This window comes from Theropithecus gelada, chromosome 14, assembly GCF_003255815.1.
Source record: "Theropithecus gelada isolate Dixy chromosome 14, Tgel_1.0, whole genome shotgun sequence".
NCBI classification, from domain to species: domain Eukaryota; kingdom Metazoa; phylum Chordata; class Mammalia; order Primates; family Cercopithecidae; genus Theropithecus; species Theropithecus gelada.
This window is the reverse complement of record NC_037682.1, coordinates 109299445-109322742: the sequence shown is the minus strand read 5'-3', so window position 1 is coordinate 109322742 and position 23298 is coordinate 109299445. Positions and strand designations below refer to the sequence as shown.

At 50.7% G+C, this 23298-nt stretch overlaps 1 protein-coding gene across 1 annotated transcript in view; it reads left to right on the top strand.

Moving 5' to 3' along the window:
- The first annotated feature begins 4938 nt into the window (after positions 1-4938).
- Positions 4939-23298, top strand: part of DSCAML1 (DS cell adhesion molecule like 1) — a 367266-nt gene continuing 348906 nt past the window's right edge. Inside the window, exons 1-2 of the mRNA XM_025355527.1 lie at positions 4939-5166; positions 21996-22313. Of these exons, the coding sequence (XP_025211312.1) occupies positions 4941-5166; positions 21996-22313 (544 nt within the window). The 5' untranslated portion in view covers positions 4939-4940. The remainder of the gene's footprint in view (positions 5167-21995; positions 22314-23298) is intronic.

The following is a 23298-nucleotide window of genomic DNA, read 5'->3' as shown; positions in this document are numbered from 1 at the left end:
AGGTGAAAAAGGGGGCACTGGGTACTTGAGAAGGGTGAAGGTTTTCCAGCGTAGAAAACACGTTCATAAAATGTGATAAGCACATTTGTGAGTGACCCATGGGCCAGAAGAAATGCCGGAAGACTTGGGAAGCCAGCAAATTTAGCTCCACTCATTGCACCTTCTTTTTTTCCCTATCTCTCTCAGTTTTCATACCTTCCACACCACCACTCTCCAGAGAGAAATGTGACAATGAGCTTCAGCTCCATCAAATCCAGACTTCATGGACCCTCTCTGGGTTGGCTTCTCAACCGACTTCAGAGTTGTGAGCTGAGAAAGAACAGCGGGAGAGAGGCACAGTTTTCCAGGGACTCCTGCCTTGCTGGGGGCTTCCACAGCCCCTGAGTAACCATCCTGAAGTCACTGCTGAGACAGCAGCCTGAACAAGGGCAATGGGACCTCAGAGACAGCATCGGTACTGTCAGAGCCCCAGAGCTTTCGACCCTTTGCTCCAGTGAGCTTAGAGCAATAATATTATCCAGAATGATGAGAAAGTAAGTGGCAAACATACCTAGACATCTTCTGAGACCAGCAGACAGAATTTGGGTTTAAGGAGAACCTGGGTAGTTTAATGACACATGCTATTTTTTTAAATATAGGCATCATACTCTATGAATTGTAATGATTCATCCCATCTCAAGAAGATGGAATTTTAGATGTATGTGGATATATTTGAAGCCAACACTGTTTATTTTGTGTAATGTTTTTGTGCCTATTAGTTTCTGAATATCTGTGCATGAAAGCTTCTGTTTCTCTGCCTGCACACATTTGTGGGTACACCCTATACACCTATGTGGGGTGGGAGGGGGGAATGTGCATATTTGTTTGCATTTACCTTGTGTTTGGTCTTAGGAAGAGATCTTGGTGATCATTCTAGCCCAACTCTTTCACCTCACTGGTGAAGAAACTGAGGTCCAGAAAGGCAAAGGTGACTTGTCACAGATCACACAGCTGGCTATGGAGACAGAGATGACACAAGAACCTAGGATTTCTGATTTGTAGATGAGGACCTTTTCTATAATATTAAAATCAATTATAAATTGCAGGGAGGGAAGCAGGGAGATCCTTGTTTTTTCCTCCCCCAACCGATAAGGAAGTACTAAGAAGGTCAATCTTGAATTAGCTATATAATACCAAAAGTTAAGTTTTTCACACTGACCTGGTTCAGTATTGATTCCTTTTATGAACACCCTATTTATACTCAAGTTGTCAAAGAATTCCAGAGGGCATATGAAGCCTTTGTTAAAATAATTATATGCCTTTGTTTTTGAAGAAAAGTATCCAAAATATATAAGCTTATTGTTTGAGTTAAACAATAAAAACATCTGCTGTTTCTCATGATGGCTCTAGTCTTAATATAACATGGCAAAATAATACCCCCTAAATATCCATGATTAACCTGAATTGGAGAGGGCTCACCTCCCAGTGACTTCATGTAGCTGCTTCAACTGGCTTTGGTTAAAAAAACAAAAACAAAAGCACAAAAGCCAAAATGTAGACAGATCATCACCCAGCATTCTGATGCAAGAAAATATTAAAACGAATCACTGCTTTTAAATGGATAGTGTGTTCCTACTAGAAAAGAATCCCACAAATTTGAGGCTTAAAAAACATGGAGCATATGCATAGGTGCCAATGCAGAATTTCTGGATCGTGTTCAAATCACATTTAAGCACAGGTGTGCCTGTCATTAAGTGTTTATGTTTACCTGTACACATGAATGTTTGCCTGGGCAACTGTGTTTGTTCTCACTCTGGTGTGAATATATTTGTGTGTGAGTGTGAAGTTTTCCAGATAATTTTGGGAACTGTCCCTTCTATCAAAATAAAATATAGCCCCTCCAAAATGTCAGCTGAAGAGGAGGCTGTCAGGGTTTAAGGTGGGTGGGGGTAGAACACGCTGCCTGACTCTTTTCCCCAGAGTTTCATTTTTCCCTTGGGATTTCCTGGCCTGCTGGATCGCCCACCCCTAATATAACTCCTGTCGAAGAGGAGACTTCTGGATATATCTGAGCCAACCTGTCATTTTCAAAGATATTTCCCTAGATACTAAGGAAGAACAAAATCAATGGGAAACACAAAAAGCATCAGGCCTGACCTGCCTATTTTTCAGGTCCTTCTTTTGTTAGACATTTCTCCAGGCCCTTCCAGCCTCAACGTGCACCTTCCGTGTTTCTGCAGCCTCTTGCCTGGATTTCCAGCTCCTTGGCTCTGGCCTTGTCACAGCATGGAATGCACGATATAATCCCAACATCCCACAGTTCCCTCCTCCCAGCTCCCACAGGTCAAGGTCCTTGTGAGCAAAGCCATTCCCATTCATGATAGTTACCTGTGCTCACGATGTGCCAGCCATGGGGTTTGTCTTAGTTAATCCTCGCTATGACTTTCCAAGGCAGATGCTGGGGATGTCCCCATTCCACCGGTAAGGAAACTGCAGCTTGGCATGCATACATTTCACAGGCACACAGCTGGCAATTGGTAGAGCTGGGCTGAGAACTCGTCTCTTGCTGTTTCAAAGCCAGGCTCTTAACCATGACATTAAAAAGCTTCCTTTTGCCAGAGGGGTCCTCAGGTCTGCTCTCCCCACCTGACCACCCCTTTATTTCCACATATATGTCACCTCCCAGGGACAGCCAGACTGTAGTCACCGGCACAATGAATGACCTCACCCTTCAGGTGATGCACATGTTGTGGTTCTTTAAAGCCCACTGCGTGTAACTAGCATAAAACCTCCTACACTCAGATTGTAGAGGTACTTGGAGTGGATGCAAAGAGGAGGGTCCTTCTCTACTTCCAGCGTGTGGGGCACGGAGCAGCTGTGCTGATACCCCCAGGCCCACTCAGATCCCCTCCCAGCAGACAGCAGCCCCTTTCATCCTGTCTGCCTTAGCGGTTTATTTTAGGCATAGTCTGACCAGGTGCTCTGGGTCAATAGGCTTAGTTTTAAATAACTGGATTCTTCTCAATGACCGTTCCCTTTAGAAGGGAAGCAGCGTGGTAGAAGAATGAGCCAGCAGCCTGGCGGCGGTGGGAGATGGGAGCTAAGACAGAAGACTGGAAACGTGAGGGCTCTGTTACTCCCTGCGTGACCTCAGATAGGCTCATGGCTTCCCCACTCTGGGCTTCAGTTTCCTTATCTATAAAGCAAAAGATTGGTCTGGGTCATCTCGAACACCTCCTGCAGTCTGTCCCCCCATCTCTGTTCTATGCCTGTGTTTCCAGATGAAAAGACACATCCTGCAAATTGTTTCAGGGTGGTGATTTCGCATGGAGGAGCTGAGCCACCGAGGGATGCAGCAGCTTATAGAGCAAGCTCTGCTCTGGAGTCGGGAGGCCTGGGTTCTAGTCTTGCTTCTGATACAAACTCGGTGGCCTTGAACAAGCTAAGCCCGGTTTTTCTCACCCGTTTAAAGGATGAACCTTGAAAACATTATGCTGAATGAAATAAGCCAGGCACAAAAGGATACATACTTTATGATCTCACTTATGAGGTACCTAGAATAAGTAACTTCATAGAGACAGAAAGAAGAATGGTGGTTGCAGGAGCTGGGGGAGGGGAGGAGAAGGGGGAGTTATTATTTAATGGGTGCAGGATTCTGTTTGGGATGATGAAAAAGTTTTGGAAATGGTAAGTGGTGATGGTTGCACATCGTGAATGTATTTGATGCCACAGAATAGTACACTTCAAAAGGTTAAATGGTAAATTTTATGTTATGTGTATTTTAACATATAAAAAACACACACTTTTCAAAATTTAGTTAAAATTTCTAGGGATATTTTGGCAAAACCTGGGAGTGAGGAGTTCCAATTCTCCTGTGTGAACTTAGGCCACACATTTCGAAGAAGTAAATTTTCTTCCTCTGGCAAATGCAGCTAGCCAGCGGCCCCCTTCTTTCCCTCCAAACTTTGCACTCCACACCTTGGAGTGTGCCCAGGTGCAGCCAAATTGTCAGGGCATACTCAAAGCAGCTTCCATGACCCTGCAAAGGGAGCTCCAGTCCTGGCTCACGGGCCATTCTCAGGGGTACCTAGATCCCTTCTCTGAGTTCTATGTACCCTCTTATTTTCGAATTAAGACAAAAGGAGGGCTTTCCAACCATATTGACCTTTTACAGCAGACCTGGCTCAGCCATGCTTGAGTCCCCAGTGCCTGAGCCAGTGCCTGACACAGCAGGTTCTCAACATTCATTTGGTCACTGAGAAGACGCCCTCACTCCAGTCCTATTCTATGCCAACTTCATAAAGATGAGTGTAAGGAATAAGCCAATTTCTGTCAGGCAAGAAAGCTATAGGGGTGGGTAGGTGAAGATGAAGAAGGAAGATACATAGGTAGAGTAGACATTAAACTGCTCATTGCAAATAATTGTTTAAATAGTCACAATGTGCCAAGTGCTGAGGAAAATTTGAACATAGTGCCAGGGGGTGGCTGGACTCATCTAGGGCTCTCCGGAGGGCAGGCTTGCGGAAGTCAAGAGGGGTTGGAAGGGCAGCTACGAACTTTGGGGTGGGGAGTAGCACCAGACAGCACTAAAAAGCCTGGGATTCTACCCAGAGCATCCATGCTCCTCCCGGGGGGTAAGCTGAGTCCGAAAGAGGCAGGAAGCTCGTGTCCCAGGTGACTTAGGCCAGTAGAAACCGGGCGTCCTTGGCCGAGGCATGGCAGGCTCTTGGCACATGGATGACACATGCCTGTGTGCTACCACAGGCTCCAAGTCGGTGGGTGACAGGGACCCCTCGCCTCTCAGACAGCGGAGCCGGGTCGGGGCCTTCTGGCCCGGGCCGCCGCCCCTGTTCCTGGGCTTGTGGGGCTGGGGTCCGTCTGGGCTCCGGGCTCGCGCGGCGCTCACCACCCGGGGTGCCGCGGGGGGGCGGGGAGAGCGGCCGCCTAGCCCAGCCCCGCGGATGACAGGAGCCGGGGAGCCGAGGAGGGAGGAGCCGCCGCCGCAGCCGAGCGCTGGGCTGAGGAGCAGAGAGAGCGGGGCGCGGAGTGCGGGCGGCTGGGAGCGCGCTGAGCGGGGGAGAGGCGCTGCCGCACGGCCGGCCACAGGACCACCTCCCCGGAGAATAGGGCCTCTTTATGGCATGTGGCTGGTAACTTTCCTCCTGCTCCTGGACTCTTTACACAAAGGTGAGACCTGCGCGGGCGGCTGGGCAGCGGAGGCGGCGGGGCCAGGGTGGCGCGGCTGGCGGCGAGGCGGGGTGCCTGACGGGCTCCAGGTGCCTGGGGGGACCAACGGGGTGCAAGGCCTCGGGTGGGGCGCAGCGGGGCGGGGCAGGCACCCTGACAGGGGCCGAGTGAGAGTCAGCTGCCGACCGCTCCGCCAGTCACCCGCGTCTGCCGTTTTGGGGCACGCCCGTAGGGGTGGTGGCGAAGGAGCCCCTCATCTCTCGGCTCCCCGCCGGGCGGCAGTTCTGCCCTGGACCCCTCCCCCAGCCCCTTGCCCGCTTCCTGCGGTTTGGTGGCGCTGGGACCCCGGAGTGCCCTCCGAGTCGAGGGTTCCTCAGGCCGTGACTCTTGACCTAGGAATCCTCGCTTATTCCGGCCTCGGACTCGGCGGTTGATGTCTCCGCTATGTGCGTGCGCCCCTCTCCTGCCGCGGACCCCAGCCCTGGCGCGAATGTTGGCGCACCGCATGGCGCTTATCCGCGCATTGGCTGGAGGCAGGGTGGGGATAGTGAGAGTCCGGAGAGCTGGAGGTCCCTCGGATAGCAAGTTTGTTCTCCAAACCCAGAGGTCACCCTCCTCCGGCCCCACCTCACCCCTCTGCCCCGGGCGCTAGCCCCGGCTTGGTGCGCCACCGTGGCCACCTCGGGCAGCGCACCCCAAGGTGCGAGATTCTCCGCTTCCGCGCCTGGCCAGTTGGACCTGGGGACAAGTCTTCAGGCTGGGGGGCGTGTCCTTCTTCCTGGAGAGAGAGGGTTGCTGGGGGTGGGTCCAGGTGGCCGGCATGTCCAGACCTGTGGCTGGGGCGCAGCGTACCTGATCCGCGAGGTAGCCGGGACCAGGAGGTTGGAAGAGGGCAGACATTTCCGACTGAAGTCACCTGTGCACTGAGTCGGGACCAGGCAGGCGCAAGTAGTCGGGCTTCCAGGCTATCGCAGAGGACGTGCCCCGGGGAGCGCAGATGGCGGGAGATGAGGCGGCCGAACTCCGCGCCCTTGCGCGGTAGAGCACACACGCTCCAACAAGCTCAGCATCACCTGTTCAGCCCTCTAACTTTTCTCCTTCGCTCCCCGGGGCGGCTTCTCTCTTCCTTTGCCCCGGCTGTTGCCCTGGTCGGGCGGCAACTCTTGACCCCCAGGCGATGAGGAAGGGCACTCCAGCGGAGCGTTGGCGCCCGGGGAGGGTTCCAGCCCTGCCCTGCTGGTGCTCCAGGGGTCTGGAGTCTGCAGCCTGCCGGAGCCCACTGCGATACACCGCGGGCTGGGGGAAGGAGGATAACCCTTATTTGTACATACCGCCGGGTCAAAGCTAGACTCAAGGCCAAGATACTGCTGGCATGGCATTTACTGCGCGATCGGATTGCGGGACAAGGAAGGGTGGCATCCAAAATCGTGGACAAAGTAGTTGAGTTTTTCAGGCCCAGTGGGGTCCCCCCGGGTTACACACCAAGGCTGGTCTCTGCTGTTTAACCCCTTGCCCCCCGCATCACACTCCTTCATCCTACCTTAGCAGAGCAAGAAGCCTGCCTCCTGTTCAAGCCCCACCCCCGAACCCCAGTCTCCCTCTCCCCAGGTTCTTCCTGCCTCCCTCCGCCCCCGCAGGCTGGCTCGGCTCGCAGCTTTAATTACATTAATATTAAAAATACATAAGGTGAGGAGCGGCTTTCTCTCTCGATAGCTCTCTCTCCAACCCCCATCCCCTTTCCCAATTTGTCAGGCGAGAAAGCACAGGCCCAAGCCGCTGCCACACTCTAGCCCGGCTTTGTCCCCAACTCCCCCATGCCTCCACAACACTCTCTGGAGACATCTTCCAGGACAGCCCATTCCCCAGGACTGCAGGAGGCCCCTCAGCAAATACCGGAAGGACGCTCCCCTCCCCCTTCCAGGAGCCTGGCATTAATAAATGAAGCCGAGCTATTTGATAGGGCGGGAGCAGATGGGGGTGGGGGTGCAGAAAGGCCCAGAAGGCAACAGGACAGCCAAGGGGCAAAATCTTGTCCAACTCGAGAGGGAAGTTGCCAGTGGCCTTGGACCTGTAAGCGGGCGGGAGGTGCCAGTTGTGGCGGCCCCTCAGTGGCCTTTGGGTCTGCAGAGCCTGGTGCCCCTGCGATTCAGAGGCTCCAGCGTCTGCTGGGCGCCAGGGCACCTCGCCAGACAGGCCTTTCTTTTCCTTGGTGCCTTAATTGGGTCTTAGGTGCCAGGCTGGTCCCCGGGGCCTGTTCTGCTTGGGGTGGCGTGGTAGGGGGTGGCAGAGGCGGCTCGGGGAAGATGTGATGCGGAGACAGCAAGAAAGATGGGGTTTGGTGTATTTTCTCTCCCGTTGCCAGTCACCCCCGCGGCACCAAGGAAAATGTAAATGTGAATGTTCGAGCCTGTTACAGAAAACAATATCCTCTTGCAATAATTTGTACGTCCATCTGTGAGGAGCGGGAGGAGGCAGGGAGAGAGAGAAGAAAACAGGATGAGATGGAGCATCCTCTGGATGGAATTAAGCAGTTATTGAATGTGTTTTAAGCTTCTGTTATTTCCATTCCTCTCAAAATACCTGTTTTTAAAATGATGCCTGAGCTCAGACCGATTCCCTAGAACTAAACTGGGAAGGGGTTTTAATCATCGGTTATCAAGTCTCCAATAACTGCCTTATTATTGCCAAAACAAATCCAGGTTTAGGCAGCCGGATGAACCCCGGCGAGGCGCTCTCCGTTGTTCCATCCAGCGTGCCAGCATCTGTGTTGCCTGCATTTGCATTTTTACTGTGTAAAAGAACAAGCTTCCCCAGCACTAAAATTCCTGTTTTCTAAAAGCCAAAATAATGGATTGCATTGATTTTTTCATTTCCCACCCCAACTTCTCCGATGGGGACTCATGGTTCTTCTCTCTTGAGAAGACCAAATTAAAAGCCTTCGTCAGGCCATTAAGAAAATCTCCAACATTCTGTTCAGTGTCTAATTAAAAAAAGGGAGGGGGGGCGATGGGGAAATGTGTTTTTAAAATCTTGAAATGGCAAACACAACTTAGGGGAGAGAGGTGAAGGGCCAGTGAATACTGGGGAGGGGGTGAGTGGCAGAGAGACCCCGGTTGCTAGAATAACATGAGGGAGATTGGCAGTGCCATGATGCCCGACAAGCCTTTCTGATGCTTCTTTTTTCTGGGCATCAAAGCCAGCTGCCTTTAATATATTTCTGCAGTGGAATGGGGAGCTCAATTAGAAACAAAAAGCAAGTAAGCAGTGGACCCAAAGGCAGCGCTTAAGTTGAACAGATCCCAGGGGACTGGCCAGAGAGGCTTAGTTTTCTTAGGATGAGGATCAGAAGGGAGGTGGGCAAGCAGGCAGGGCTTTGGCCCAGGGAGAGCTTGCTAGAGAAGCAGGCCCCCAACAGGCTGGCTGGGAGCCCCCAAACACAGGGCCAAGGTCTGCCCAGAGCACCCCATGGGCTGTTAGCCTATGACAGAGAGGTGCAGAGCTCAAGCCTTGCTGACCTTCTCTGTGTCTTAGAATTCCATCCTTGCCACTTACTTGGTACCCTGCTCTGGCTGGTGAGGGATGATTTAATTGTAGATGAAGAGAGGGGAGGGCAGATGCTCAGAGAGCTTTTCTGCAGGGATATGAGTTCCAGGCTGGGAGGTTCTTCCTCCATGATCTTGGAGGAGTTGTTTTCTGGGCGACCTCTGAAGTAGTCAAGAAAATATCCCCTAGTTCCTGAAGCGCTCTCTCAGCTCCCAGCCCAGTGGATTCTAGCGGGTACCCAGGTGCATGAATAGGGTGTGAGCTACAGGCAGCAGCGATGGCAGGGCGCCAGGAACCCAAGGGCACGCCCCAGATTTGCATATAATCTGCATATGGATTTGTATGCTTACCTAGCCAGGCCAAAAGCTGTGCCCTCTGTGAGTAGCATCTTGATCTCAACCTCAGTAGCAGCCAGCAGTGGCTTCCTCCTTGCATGGAAGGGGGTGGGGCCGGAGCTGGGAGAAGGACTGGTATTGGTAATGCTTCTGTCTCCTAGATTTTGTTGCCTCCCATATGCGCCTCCAGTGCTCAGCACTGGCTTCACCATCTGGCAAGGCAGCCCCAGAGCTCCCACCACCCCTATCCAAGGACAGACAGTGGCACTGGGGATATTGGAGTAGGGTGGGTAGCAATGGGCCAAGACATCGTAAAGTAGACCCAACTTGGGATGTGGGTTGCGCCTCTCATGCTGCAGGAAGAAGAGGGTGAAGGGAGGGGCAAACTAGCTATGGAAATCCAGGGCCTGCATTAGCTTCCTGGTGGGTGCACCCCTAGAATGCAGGGAACTGGGTGCCTAGGGCTGCCATCAGCAGGTGGTGAGGCAGTGGCTGATGGCATGGGGGTAGGAAGTGAGGCGGAATGTTCTTTCACCCTCCTGGTTTGTCAACACCTAGCCTGGGAGGTGGTTGTGGCTTCAGAGGGATGAAAGAAATAGCACCAGCTTCTCATTCCACCTCTCCTAGGGCAGCTTCAGGTATGTGGGTTGGTTCTGGCAGGGCAGAGGGAGGACAGGCACTGCGGTCACTGAGGGAAGGGCGTGTCAAGAGTCTGGAGTGATGCTTGAGGAGTGAGCACTTCAGGAGAGCTGAGCGGCCCCTCCTAGCGAGCCAGCTGGGATGCTGCAGTGGGAGTGTGGCCTCGGGAGTGGTTTTGTCTGCATTTCCAGGGCCCTGAGAGGATACTACCATGGCAGGTGCTGCTCCAAAGCCTTCCCAGAGTATTTTTCAGCACATCCACTGATCCAGAAGGGGCCTGGCCCACTGGAGTCCACAAAGGTTTCCAAGGGATGTGGTATGGAGGCCTAAGGGGTAAGGTGGAGCCTCAGGGGATGGATGGAGGTAGAGACGGGGAGGGCCAGAGGGCAGAGCTTCAAGCACCACCTGCCCTGTTCTCACTGCCATTCTTTCAACCAGAGCTTTTATTCATTCTCCAGTTTCATATATTGGAGTAGAATGAAAAATAAAAAAGTTTACAACCCACTAGCGTGGTAGAAATTTGGAGTCAAGGCAAATCTTTCATTTACATCCTGGCTCTGCACTTACTGGCCATGTGACTTTGGGCCTCTCTGAGCCCCGCTTTCTCCAGCTTTGAAATGGGATTAAAGAAAATAATGCATATCAAGTAGCCAGAACATAGTGCTCAATAAACATTAAACCTATACTTTTTCCTCCACATTGCCTGTACCTTCCTCTCCTTGCCCCCTCTCCAGAATGCGTCATCAGATCCTTCCTTAAGCAGTTTAATTAATCAACCACATTTTTGGCCAAGCCAGCTGGCTTAGACTTTATAACGATAAGAAAGACTGAGTAGTGGCCAGGACAGGGGACGTCAACTCCTTGCATCCATCACCTAGTTGGGTAGCATGTAGGACTCCTTCAGTAAGATAGCTGAGGCCATGTGGGCACCTGAGTGCCCCTTGGGTGCCCAGCACACTCCCTTCCCCTGGCCATCAGTGGAGACGGAGAAGGCTTAGGTTGGCTCCAGACTTGGATTTGAGGTGAGGCAAAGGTTGGTCTCATATCTGCCAAAGGAAGGCTGGGGTTGGTTGTTAAATCTCTACCATGGTTGGCCAGAGTAAGAACTATTCTGGAGTTCATGCCATAAAGCCTGTGTAAGCACTCCTCACAAAGCGAGCCCTCATACTGTTGCTGGATGTATTTCTGTGTCTCTCCCTGCTGAGATGAACCTCTGTTTCGCAGGCAGTTTTGCATACAGAGAACACTCTTGGCAGCCTGTGACCTTGAGACTTCTCTTCCCTCCATGACCCAGTCTGTCACAGGGAAGCAGCATGTGACCCAGAGGTCAAGTGCTGCCTATGGCAGGCCATGGCCTGTGGGATCCGACATGTTGGGGAGGGTGTGGGCTCCACAGCCTGCGTGCCTTGTTAAACAGATGTTTGTCGGGTGCTGCTTTAGCGTGAATGGCATTAGCCTTGGGGACCACCTATGCCACTCCAGCTCCTACTCCCCTCGTTTGTTCAGCTGCCCTGCCCCACTCCCTGTGCCCTGTCTCTACATGATGCTTGCACCGACAGTTTCCAAGGTCACCATCTTCATTAACAACAATTATTCAAATGCTAGTTAGTTGCATATCCATTAAACTGATTATAAAGAGATGCATGTGTGTTTGCACATGCATGTGTGTGTGAGTGTGTGTGTGTCTGTGTGTTGGAAAGAACATTATCCATGGGCCTAAAAAACAAAGCTCAGCCTGTCTTACCTGGGCAAGTTGCCTAATGGTTCATGTATCTTTATTTTGTAATCTGTAAAATGGGCAAAATTACCCGTCCTGGCTATCCTACAGAGCAGTTGTTACTCTATATGTGCATAAATAAGAATGAGGGGCACAAAAATGTACATCATGTGACAGTGCTTTGTATATGGAATGAGGCAACATATGAACACACACATGTAAAAACCACAGCAAACCCGTTTTAGCCTTATGAATGCTCTGCTGAAATGTGAGGCATAATTACTGTCATTTCATCATACAGGAACGATGAAGGTCTCACAGCTGTTTGTGGCTGTCTCCCCCTCCGCGGGCCCCAACATATGGAGAATTTTCCTAGCTTTGCTTTTCAGCATCATGGGGAACAGCTGATGAGGCACAGCCAGGCTGGCAGTAGTCTTCCTGGAGCAAACTTGGCAGATCCCCTGTGGCCCCAGTGGCAGTGGGAGTGGGAAGAAGCCTATCTCTGCTCCCCTCCTCCCATCCCCCTCCAAGGTTCTTAGATGCAAGTGTAGTCCATAGTCCTCTGGACCAATTCCCCCGAAGGGACATTCTCCCTGCAGGGAATCCACAGTTTTTGTGGGAAGAGCAGTAAGCACAGTCCCATCTTATGTGACCCCATTTAAGGTCACAGCACTCATTGGAATCCCTGAAAACTCGCCGCGTCAAGGCTGGTGGACACCCTGCTTCTAGGGTGACCCTCCCGCAGTCATGGGGTATGAGAGAGTCTGGGACCCCTGCGTTGGGGGTGGGAGAGGGAGATTCAGGTGATCACCTTGGGTAAAAGTCTTGCAGGGTTGGAAGGCATCTTTAAGGCTGTGGAATCTGTCCCCTAATCAGAGGTTGACCCCTTCTGCAGCTTTCCCACCCGGCGTCTTTTTCTCTCTGCACTAGTACTTCCCGTGACAGGGACTCCTTCCTTGCAAGGCAGCCCCTTCCTGGCCACACAGCTCTGACTATGACAGAGCTCACCCTTAGAATGAGTCAAACCTTGTTGTGGTCTTAGACCTTCTACTCACTGGTCCTGATGTCACTGCTTCAGCCACACAGAGCAAGGCAAAGCCCTCTTCCACTTGACAGCCCTGTGACTATGACAGGCAGATGTCCTGCCCATTTGAGGCCCCTCCTCTGGACACGCAGCATCCCTGGTTGTTCTGATACACCCTCATATGACATCGTTTCAGTGCTTCATGGTGCTCCTGAGTTCCGCAATGGCTAGTTTTCTGACAGCAGGGTGGCCAGAACTGAGAGAACACTGGAGACAGCACTGTAGCCCCAGCTGGGATGCTGGTGAGCTATGTCCCTGGGGTAAATGACTCCACCTCTCTAGGCCTTGTGAATGGAGGAGATTGGACAATAATCTCTTAAGTCCCTCAAGCATTAACAATCTAAATCTAGGATTCTCTGGGGACAACTGTGCTGTCTGAGCCGACTCCCTGGAAAGAACTTTTGGCCATAAGGGACCTTCCTTTGACAGGCCCTGTCTAGAAAGGGCTGGAAGATTAAAGAGTCTGTCCGACAGTCAGCTGTTGCTCATAACTTCTCCTGGAGCTGATGGCGCAGGGCCTTGGAGGTTGAAGGATAGCTGCGTCTCCACTGGACCTCGCAGGTTTCTGGTTGCTGGTCACAGAAACCCTGTTTGTGCTAAGAATCTTAAAAACAAACACCAAAACCACCCGTGTTTCTGATGGACACAGGGAGGACACGGGAGCTGTGCTTTGCATGGGGATTGGAAGTGGGGGTGCTTTTTGGTCATCTCAATGACTAGGGTGGGGAGCTGCCGACATTTAGTTGGGGGAGGGATGGAATGTCTAATGACAGGGAGATTCCCAAATAATTCTGAATTATCATACCCCAGTTGCTCTCTTTTGTCAGAAAATCCCCCTACAGTGTGCTCACACTGTGGGGATGGTCTCAATCTAGCCTGTCACGTGCCTGCTGAGCCACACATCCTGGCATAAAGATGTGAAATGCAGCTCTGCCACTATGAACTGTGCAACACCAGGAAATTATTCGACCTAAGAGCCTGTCTTCCTATCTGTAAAATGGGGTCTTGAACAGTAGCTACATCCAAGAGCTGTTGTAAGAACTAAATGTGCAATAATGCAAGAAAAAGGCTTCCCACCATGCCTGGCACAGAACAAATGCTAAAAAGAAATGATGAAGCCAGGCGTGGTGGCTCACACCAGTCATCCCAGCACTTTGGGAGGCCGAGGCAGGCGGATCACTTGAGGTCAGGAGTTCGAGACCAGCTTGGCCAACATGGTGAACCCCCATCTCTACTAAAAATACAAAAATTAGCCAGGCATGGTTGCGCATGCGTGTAATCCCAGCTACTCAGGAGGCTGAGGTAGGAGAATGTCTTGAACCTGGGATGTGGAGGTTGCAGTGAGCCAAGATGGTGCCACTGAACTCCAGCCTGGGTGACAGAGTGACACCCCGTCTCAAAACAAACAAACAAACAAGGCACTGTGATGGGGAAGGTAGTGGTGGAGCAGGTGTACCAGATTGGGTGGACATCACAGGCAGAGAGCATAGGACTTGGCCCGCTGCTCCCTCTTGTCCAAGGACCGTACCAGCTCAGGCTGCCTGGTACATGCTCTGATGCTGTCTGGGAGACTCAACCTTCTCCTTCCCAGGGTCTGGGCTCACACTATTTCCAAGATGTGGATGCAACATAAAAGGTTTTTAGTGAAGCAGCAAGACACCGTCTGGCTGGTCGTCCTCTGGGTTTTGAATGAACTTGGTGGGTGAGCTGGTGGGAGGATCACCCTACTGGTTGATCCTCTCTGGACCCAATTTTTCCACCTCTGGGATGAGAACAATCAGAGTGAGGGCACAGAATACATCTCCCATGAAAACCTTTGTGTGGAAATACAGTGAAGTAATCAACCTTGCAAATCAATCCAAGAAAACTCTCCAGCTCACATCTGCATGAAGAACTCTGCGTAAGGCGTGGGAGTTAGCAAAAGCTGTGTGGCTACTGCAATGCTCTGTTGCTATTGATTCTACCACTATTGTTTGCTTATCTTGATTGCCAAATTAAGTTAATTAATGTGGTGGTAGGGTCTTGTCAGCCAAGCAGATGACAATTGTCTGTCATTGGGGAAGGAAATACAGAAGTCCAGGATGGCAAATCTACTTTTCCGAAGTACTGTTACTCTCAGTAGAGACAGAGAACACCAGTCTCAGAAATAGAATTTCTGGTCCTATGACAGACTTGGTGAATCTGTTATCTAAGACTGCATTTTTAACAAGCTCTCTAGGTGATTCTTATGCATATTGATGTTTGAGAACGACAGTTTTAGGTTATTATTATTATCATCATAGGTGAGCAGTAAATATTTGTTGCACAATGATTCACTTTTCCCACAAATACTTACTGCTTGCCTGCTATAATGATAATGCTTGTAACGACAGCCACAAATACTTAGGTGGTGCCAGGCACTTACATACACCAAAAACTGTCCCAAGTTCTTCATATGTATTAACTCATCCAACCATAATAACCCTTGAGGTAGATATTGTCACCACCTTTGTATAGATGGGGAAACTGAGGCACAGAAAGGCGAGGCAATCTTGCCTGGGGTTACACACACTGCTTGTAAGTGACAGAGTAGGGATTCAAACCCAGGGAGCCTGGTACCAGAGGGTGGGCTTTTCACCACTGTACTGTGTGCCTAGTATGTGCCCAGGAGACAGAGTGGTGACTAGACAGTCACTGCCCTCAGGAAGCTAATGGCCCTCACAGGAGAGGATACCTACTGTCCCCTTGGCCCTGACCCTTCCTCCTGTCCCCTGCCCCCTGCTCCCCTGAAGATCCACGACCTCTCCTACAAATGGTTGCCATGCCCGGGTGAGGCTGCCTCTTGAAGGATCTTGCCTGTCTCTGAGGGAATGTTGCAGGGGTCCCAGCGCTGGCAGATACTCCTGGATGAAAAGTCCAGTGAATGAGACGAGTAAATATCATAAAGGAAGAGAACAAAATGACTCATCTCCCAGTGGAGGTGGCGAGGTGTTAAGATTTCAGTCCCCTCAGGTTGTCCTTTACAATGATTACAGATGATGACATGGGGGTAATTCAGTGTGCACCTCAGAGCAACCTCAGTCAGCCAGCTCCTCCCACTGCAGCCAGACACCCCCATCCCACACAGGCAGGTGGGGTGGGAGCCCCAGGGGTTACATACATGGGGCTGAAGTTCCCTTTGCAAAACTAATCTTGATACCCAAGCGGTGGAGGGCTGGCAAGCGAGTTGATGCAGTGGATACTTAGGTTTCAGCGGTGACCCTGGGGGCAGGCAGCCCAAATGCCTGGGGGCGATTTCTGGTTTAAAAATATTGCTGTGCTATTTCCACACTTCTAATCTCCTAGCAATTTGGAGCCTGTTTTACGAAACACAGCATCGGGGTGGTGCTCAATGTTAAACGGCAGAGAAGATTAAATGGGCTGAAGTCTGGGCGTCTGTCACATGACAACCAAGCCCATAACTTCCATTTTCTATTAAAAATCCATTTCCCCCTTTAACCAGAAGAAGCTTTGCTGTTGATCTGAGTGTCTCTCTATTTATGAAGTGTTCCCCCTCCTCTTCTTTCTTTCGGTAAATATGCCTGGTTCTGTCTGCAGAGGGAAGAAAGAGCTGCGGGGAGTGACTGAGATTGGAAGGGAAAGGAGGAGTCTCTGTCAGGGGATTTGCTTTCCAAATTGGGACCAGCTTGGAGAGAAGACATGAGGGGAAACTTCGTCAGAGCCCAAACTTTGAACTCAATGATGTGATGGGAAAAGCTCGGGTTTGGAGCTGGTTGAATTTTGACTCTGTCTCTTCCTGGCTGTAGGATCTTGGAGAAGATGTCGACTCCTTCAGCCTCCTCTTCCTCACCCTTAAAATGAGGCTAACGGGCCCTCTGCCTCATACCTTTGTGTGGGGATTAGATGGCCAAGCCTGGTGCCTGGCACAAGAAGGCGCTCCATAAATGTTAGTCTCCTTTCTTTTGGGGACTCCACACCCTTAGGCCAATAAGATTTTAGGGAAATAGATGTCCAGCCAAAATGCCACAGAAGTTAGACATGAGGACTACAAGGACTTGGATAACCTCAGGCGCCACTGTCAGGGACTGTTGGACACCTCAAACCTTGCTTTCCCAAGCTTGCAAACCTCCAAGTATCCCCCACTGCCTTTGACCCCCACTGTCTTCCACCACTGAGGCCCAAACTCAATCCAGCTGGTTTCACCTCTTCTCCCCAAACCCAATCCAGCTGGTTTCACCTCTTCTCCCCAAACCCAATTCAGCTGGTTTCACCTCTTCTCCCCTCCCCCACCAAACCCAATTCAGCTGGTTTCGCCTCTTCTCCCCAAACCCAATTCAGCTGGTTTCACCTCTTCTCCCCAAACCCAATTCAGCTGGTTTCGCCTCTGCTCCCCCCCCTCCCCAAACCCAATTCAGCTGGTTTCACCTCTTCGCCCCAAACTCAATCCAGCTGGTTTCGCCTCTTCTCCCCAAACCCAATCCAGCTGGTTTCGCCTCTTCTCCCCAAACCCAATCCAGCTGGTTTCGCCTCTTCTCCCCAAACCCAATCCAGCTGGTTTCGCCTCTTCTCCCCAAACCCAATCCAGCTGGTTTCGCCTCTTCTCCCCAAACCCAATCCAGCTGGTTTCGCCTCTTCTCCCCAAACCCAATCCAGCTGGTTTCGCCTCTTCTCCCCAAACCCAATCCAGCTGGTTTCGCCTCTTCTCCCCAAACCCAATCCAGCTGGTTTCGCCTCTTCTCCCCAAACCCAATCCAGCTGGTTTCGCCTCTTCTCCCCAAACCCAATCCAGCTGGTTTCGCCTCTTCTCCCCAAACCCAATCCAGCTGGTTTCGCCTCTTCTCCCCAAACCCAATCCAGCTGGTTTTGCCTCTTCTCCCCAAACCCACCCACTGCTCCAGCCTGCAAGGTTTCCACAGGGCCCCCTAACATGCATGCCTCACCCACTGTTGTTGGGCTGTTTTCTCTGGGAGTGCCCCCCCTTGTCACCCCACCTATCCTGGTCTTCCAGCTCAGCTCAGCTCCTATCTCTTCCCAACGCTTTTTCTCTGGCTGCTGAATAACTTTCCCCTTCCCTCCCCATAGCTCTTGGCTAAATCAGTGCTTTCAGCTGGCCTCACGCATGGCCAGGTGCTATTGTTTAACCTCCTCTCCTGTTCCCCATCTCCTTTATAAGCTCCTGGAAGGTGGAGCAATTCTCCTTGTCTTTGATGCCTTCCACCGTACCTGGGATACTGTGGTGCAGCGCGGCTGGTGCTTGGTAAATATCTCCTGAGGCGATGAACGTCTTCTCTGGTCCCTGGATCAGAAATGACTGGGGAAGGAGGACACTGAAGGGTGCAGGAGTCAGGTGAGAGGAAGTAGCGTTTGGAGAGGGCTTGGAATTCTGCAGGGCTGCAGGGTGGAGCTGTGCCCTTTCATCCCTGTAGTAACCTTAGGCACCCTCGACCCCTCAGGGAGAGTGAACAATCCCCATCTCATATTAGAACATCCTCATGGGGAATCAAGAACTGCCCCATTCCATCCCACCCTCTCAGCAGCTCTGGGAGGCAGCTAAGATGGTGCAATCACATCCTGCCCTTTTGTAAAGGAGGCTCAGGAGGGCTAAGTGGCTTGCCTGAGGTCACACAGCAGGTGAGGGGTGAACCCCCAGAGGGGAGGTAGTTCTGTCAGACTTCAAGGCAGGGGTCTGGGGCCCCTCTGGGAGCTTGCTGGGGCTTTGTCACTGCTCTGAAGATTCAAATGAGTCTGAGAAGGTGGGGAAGCCCCTGCTGTAGAGGCCACACCAAACTCCATGAGGCCAGAGTGAGGACGTCAGGCTCCTACTACTCCCACTTCTTTCCCTGGAGTTCTGAACACACCCATTGCTTCTGTGGCCACTTACCCACTGCCCATATGCCCAGCCTTCAATGTGGCACATAGCAGAGATTTGAGGTATTTGCTGGTCTGTGCCTCAGTTTCCTCTTTATGTGTTTGCTCACTCCCTTCTCTTGGCAGGTAGGGCGAGGTTAAATTAATGCTTATTTAAGGGTTTCTGCATTCTGAGCTGACAGGTGCCTTGTGATGGTAAAATATGAACCCAATGTAAGTGCAAAATGCTATTGTTTTACACCTGAGGGTGATGTTTCATAATGGCAATGCACTGTCAGAGCCGTACGCAGAAATGAATGGTGTGTCTAATCCTCCCTTGCTCCCCCAGAGTCAGAAGACAGAAGCTCACATCCCAGGGTGGGAGATATATGAGGCTCCTTGCCTTTTGCTATAAATCTGCCTTTTCATCAGTCCTGACAGGTGGCTGGACAATCCCAGTCAATTCATCAATTAAATCTACCCATTTGTAGTTGCTGGGAACCTTGTGTCCTTGGCTTCGGCAAGATCCGAGGCCCAGGAGTGCAGGAAGGCTGCTGTCATTGTGGTTGATGCTCCTGGAGGGAGCAGAAGGGGCCTGGGAAGTGGCCGTCTCAGGAGGCAGGGAGAGTGGAATGGATTTCCAGCCACTAGAGAAGGAGAGTGGGATGTGTGTTTGGAATACGGTTGGGGTGGAGGAAGGGTTGGGGAAAGTACCCAGCCTGAAAAACCATATTCTGTGGTTTGATTTGTCTTCCATGGAGTTTCTGCAGTAGAGCAGGAGGTACATTCCCCAGCTCTGAGGCAAGGCAAAACTGGGTTCTAGCCTCAGCTCTGGGATTTGCACATTGTAGCACTTTGGGGAAGTTAGTGAACTTCTCAGAGTCCTAATTTCCTTATCGGTAAAATGGAAATAATAACAATAACATCCCCTAGGGAATTATGAAGATTAAATATAATATCTGTATAATATAAATACAGTATCTAGAATGGACCTGGCACAGAACCTGGCCTGTAGTTAACAATGAAGTCAGTGGTGGCTATTATTATTGCTGGAGGTATTGTCATTACAGAGGGCTACATCATACTTAGCCTTAAGAATTTACTTACCTTCTCACATGAATCAATTCCTGAATTCCTCCTTGTCAGGGATTCTCTCGGCTTCCTAAGTCCATTTACAGGCACCATAGAGTCTTTCTGTAATGTGATGGATTTTTGGCTCCCAAATCCATGAAGCTGCCAGGGTGAGAGTGCCTGATTAACTAGGTTTCTCAGGAGGCACCCAGGACCCCCGAGCAATGTCCCTGTTCCCAAAAGCAAGGTATTGTCTGAAATGCCCAGAATCCAACAGAAATCGCTCCCAGGAAGGAGTGTGCATGTCGTGTATGTGCATGTATGTGTGTGTGCACCTGTGTGTTCTTGGCCAGCTGAAAATGGAAGTTGGTGGCCAAGTTGTGTCTGAGGGAGGTGAAAATCCCCTCTTTATTATTGCAGTGGTTATACTGTGGTCATACATCACAGAATGGTTAAGAGAGTGACTGTAGGGTCAAATTGCCCAAGTCTGTGTCCCAGTGCCCTCACTTACTGGTTCTGTGGTCTTCAGTAAGTTGCTTTGATCTCTCAGTGCCTTAGTTTCCTCATCTGTACACTGGGATACTAATAGTACCTATGTTTTAGTGTTGTTGGGATAATTAAAAGAAGTCATATAAGTAAAGTCCCTAGCAACAGTGCCTGGCACATAGAAGATGCTTAACAAATATTTGCTGAATGGATGTCAGTAAGGAAGGCTTTCAGAAAGTGAGAAGAATCTTGGAAGTGGGACCTGCTAAGTGTGTATTCTAAGAGAAACCTCCTGAGCCTCAGTTTGCTGCCTGGTGAAATGGCATGATTTCATGCTCTTGGGGAACACTCTAGCCACAGCAAGTCAGTCATGCTTCCAGAGCTTCTAAGGGTCCTGTGCAGAGCAGACTTGTTTGGCCACCAATTTTGTGACTGTCACAAGAGTAGGCAGCATGAGGAGGAGAATGGCAAGGCCATGTGGCTCCCTTCTCCAAGAAAGTGTCTTTCAGCTGCTATGAGTGCAGTGCCTGGTGGGGACAGCAAATGCATTTGCTGCTAAGAGGATGCTCCTGACACCGCAGCAAGAAGCCCACGAATGTGTTTTCCAGCACGTCTGCTAATGGCTTCATCACAGCTTTTTATGAGACGATGTGAATTGCTCTGACCAATGAGGCTTAATGGCCTTCCTCAACGAGCTGCCTGGTATATTCTCCCCGGAGGCTCGGCTCAGAGTTAAGCCAAGAATATTAATATGGCCGGATGTGGGCCCTCCCCCATCCTATAAAGTTGTGGAAATTGAGGTCAAGTTGGGTCCCCTGCAACGTTCTTTAAACAAGCAGCGGAGTGGTTTGTTTGCTCGTTGATCTTCCTGGTGGAGAGGGAGTGGTTTCCAGCTAGAGACCTGGGACCCTGCCCTCTCTTCCTCTAGGTTGGTGTCCACTTGCTAGGCAGTGGATTTCTTAAAGGGGCAGGCTCCTCAAGAGGAAGGGGGGCACCCCTTGATTCCAACATTCAGGGCTACTGGGATAAGAGCAGGAAATATCTAGGCCTGATGCTGGGATAAGAGGAACAGATGGCTAGTCCTCCCAGTCAGGTGGATCTGCCACTGCCAGCTGTAATCATAAGAACATTCTCCCATGTGGTTGAGGGTTGGAATGGCACCATGTCAGAGATGGAAGGGGGTCTTTGCAGTCTCACCCATCCTCTCCCTCCACTTTCCAAGTGAAGGAGCAGATGATCTGAGTGAGGAAGGGAATTGCACAGTCACATGGTATCAGGGCTGAGTTTAGAAGCTGGGTCTTTTGGCCTTAGTCTAGATCTTATCCACCCACTCTTCTGCTGGCCCTCATTCAGTCCTCTGTGGCAACACATTTCTCAAATTGGCTATCAGGGTCTCCTGCACTCTTCCATCTTCCATTCCAGGCGAGCATCCCGGCTCCTGTAGCCATTCATCTCAGAGCATGGTCTTGAGACCTTTTGCAACTTTCATCTGTGGGACGGTAGAAAGAGCACTATAACTCTCTTTAGGAGCAATGGGGTCACATTTTAGTTCTGTAACCTAGCTGTGTGATTCTGAACAAATTCCAAAAATCCTGGGTTTCTTTTTCTTTTTCTCTTTTCTTTTTTTTTCTTTTTCTATCTTTTTTTTTTGAGACAGAGTCTTGCTCTGTTGCCCAGGCTGGAGTGCAGTGGCACGATCTCTGCTCACTGCAACCCCCGACTCCCGGGTTCAAGCGATTATCCTGCCTCATGCTCTCGAGTAGCTGGAACTACAAGCACGCGCGCACGGCTAATTTTTGTATTTGTAGTAGAAACGGAGTCTCATCATGTTGGCCAGGCTAGTCTTGAACTCCTAACCTCAGGTGATCCGCCCACCTCGGCCTCCCAAAGTGCTAGAATTACAGGCATGAGCCGCCGCACCTGAAGGCTGGGGTTTTCTATAGATCAGGAACTGTCTCTGATTCACCTTTGCCAGTGACTGCTATATAGTCAGTGCCCAATAGGCGCTTACTGAGTGACTGATGCTTGAAGGTCAGGTGAATGAGTGCAGCCTGTCGCAAGCCTCCGTGGCTTGTGTGGGTATTGTTAGAGCCCATGCTAACCAAGTCTCCCCTTGCCTCTCCTGCAGCCCGCCCTGAAGATGTCGGCACCAGCCTCTACTTTGTAAATGACTCCTTGCAGCAGGTGACCTTTTCCAGCTCCGTGGGGGTGGTGGTGCCCTGCCCGGCCGCGGGCTCCCCCAGCGCGGCCCTTCGATGGTACCTGGCCACGGGGGACGACATCTACGACGTGCCGCACATCCGGCACGTGCACGCCAACGGGACGCTGCAGCTCTACCCCTTCTCCCCCTCCGCCTTCAATAGCTTTATCCACGACAATGACTACTTCTGCACCGCGGAGAACGCTGCCGGCAAGATCCGGAGCCCCAACATCCGCGTCAAAGCAGGTAAGGGACAAGACGCCTGCTGCCCCAGCGGCACCGGAGAAGGCTGTGCCGTCATTCTGAGGGTATGTGTGTAACATGCTCGGGGCGGGGGCGCTTGCAAGAAGTCATTCACCCAAGAACAGTTTTGTTGTTCACTTTTGCATCTTAGTTTACCACTGGCTGTGTGTCCATAGGCATAAGAGACTCTTTCTCTCTTTCTCTTTCTTTCTCTTTTTCTCTTTCTTCTTTCCTCTTTCTCTCTCTCTCTCTCTCTCTTTGAAACAGAGCCTCACTCTGTCGCCCAGACTGGAGTGCAGTGGCGAGGAGACATCTTCCTAAGCTTCAGTTTTCTCATCTGCAAAGTGGATGCAACTGCCTACCTCTGTATCACCACGTGTGACGGTTAAATGAGATGGTGCTCATTTAAATGAGGTGCTCACTTCAGCCCTTGACTTATAGAAAATCCAGTGAGGTTTTCTTGAAGCCTTTTATTAAAAAATAATAATTAAAGAAAAGTGCACACATTATAAGTATGTAGCTTGATGAAATTTTACAAAGTTCAACTAACACTCAGATCAAGAAATACAACATCAGCACCTTAGAAGCCTTCCTCAAGCTTCTTTTCCCACACTATCCCTCTAAGAGCCACCACTATTCTGATTTCTAACAATATAGATATTTTGCTTATTTATGAACTTTATACAAATGGAGTCCAATGGTATGTATCGTCTAGACCTTTTGCTCACCATTCTGCTTATGGGATTTACCCTTGTGTGTGGTAGGAGGTTGGTTGTTGTCACTGTCATCTAGTGTGCTATCATGCAGCTAGAACACACTTTCTTTGTCCGTTCTACTGCTGAGGGGACGTCTGAGGATAACACATCTCATGAGAAAAGGCATTTTGGTGAAATTCACAATGGAATACTTTTAGCAGTGAAGGATTTTGGTCTTTGGAAGAGTAGATGGAGGTGAGGAAGTAGCGTTTCTCAGGTGGTCTACTTTAAGA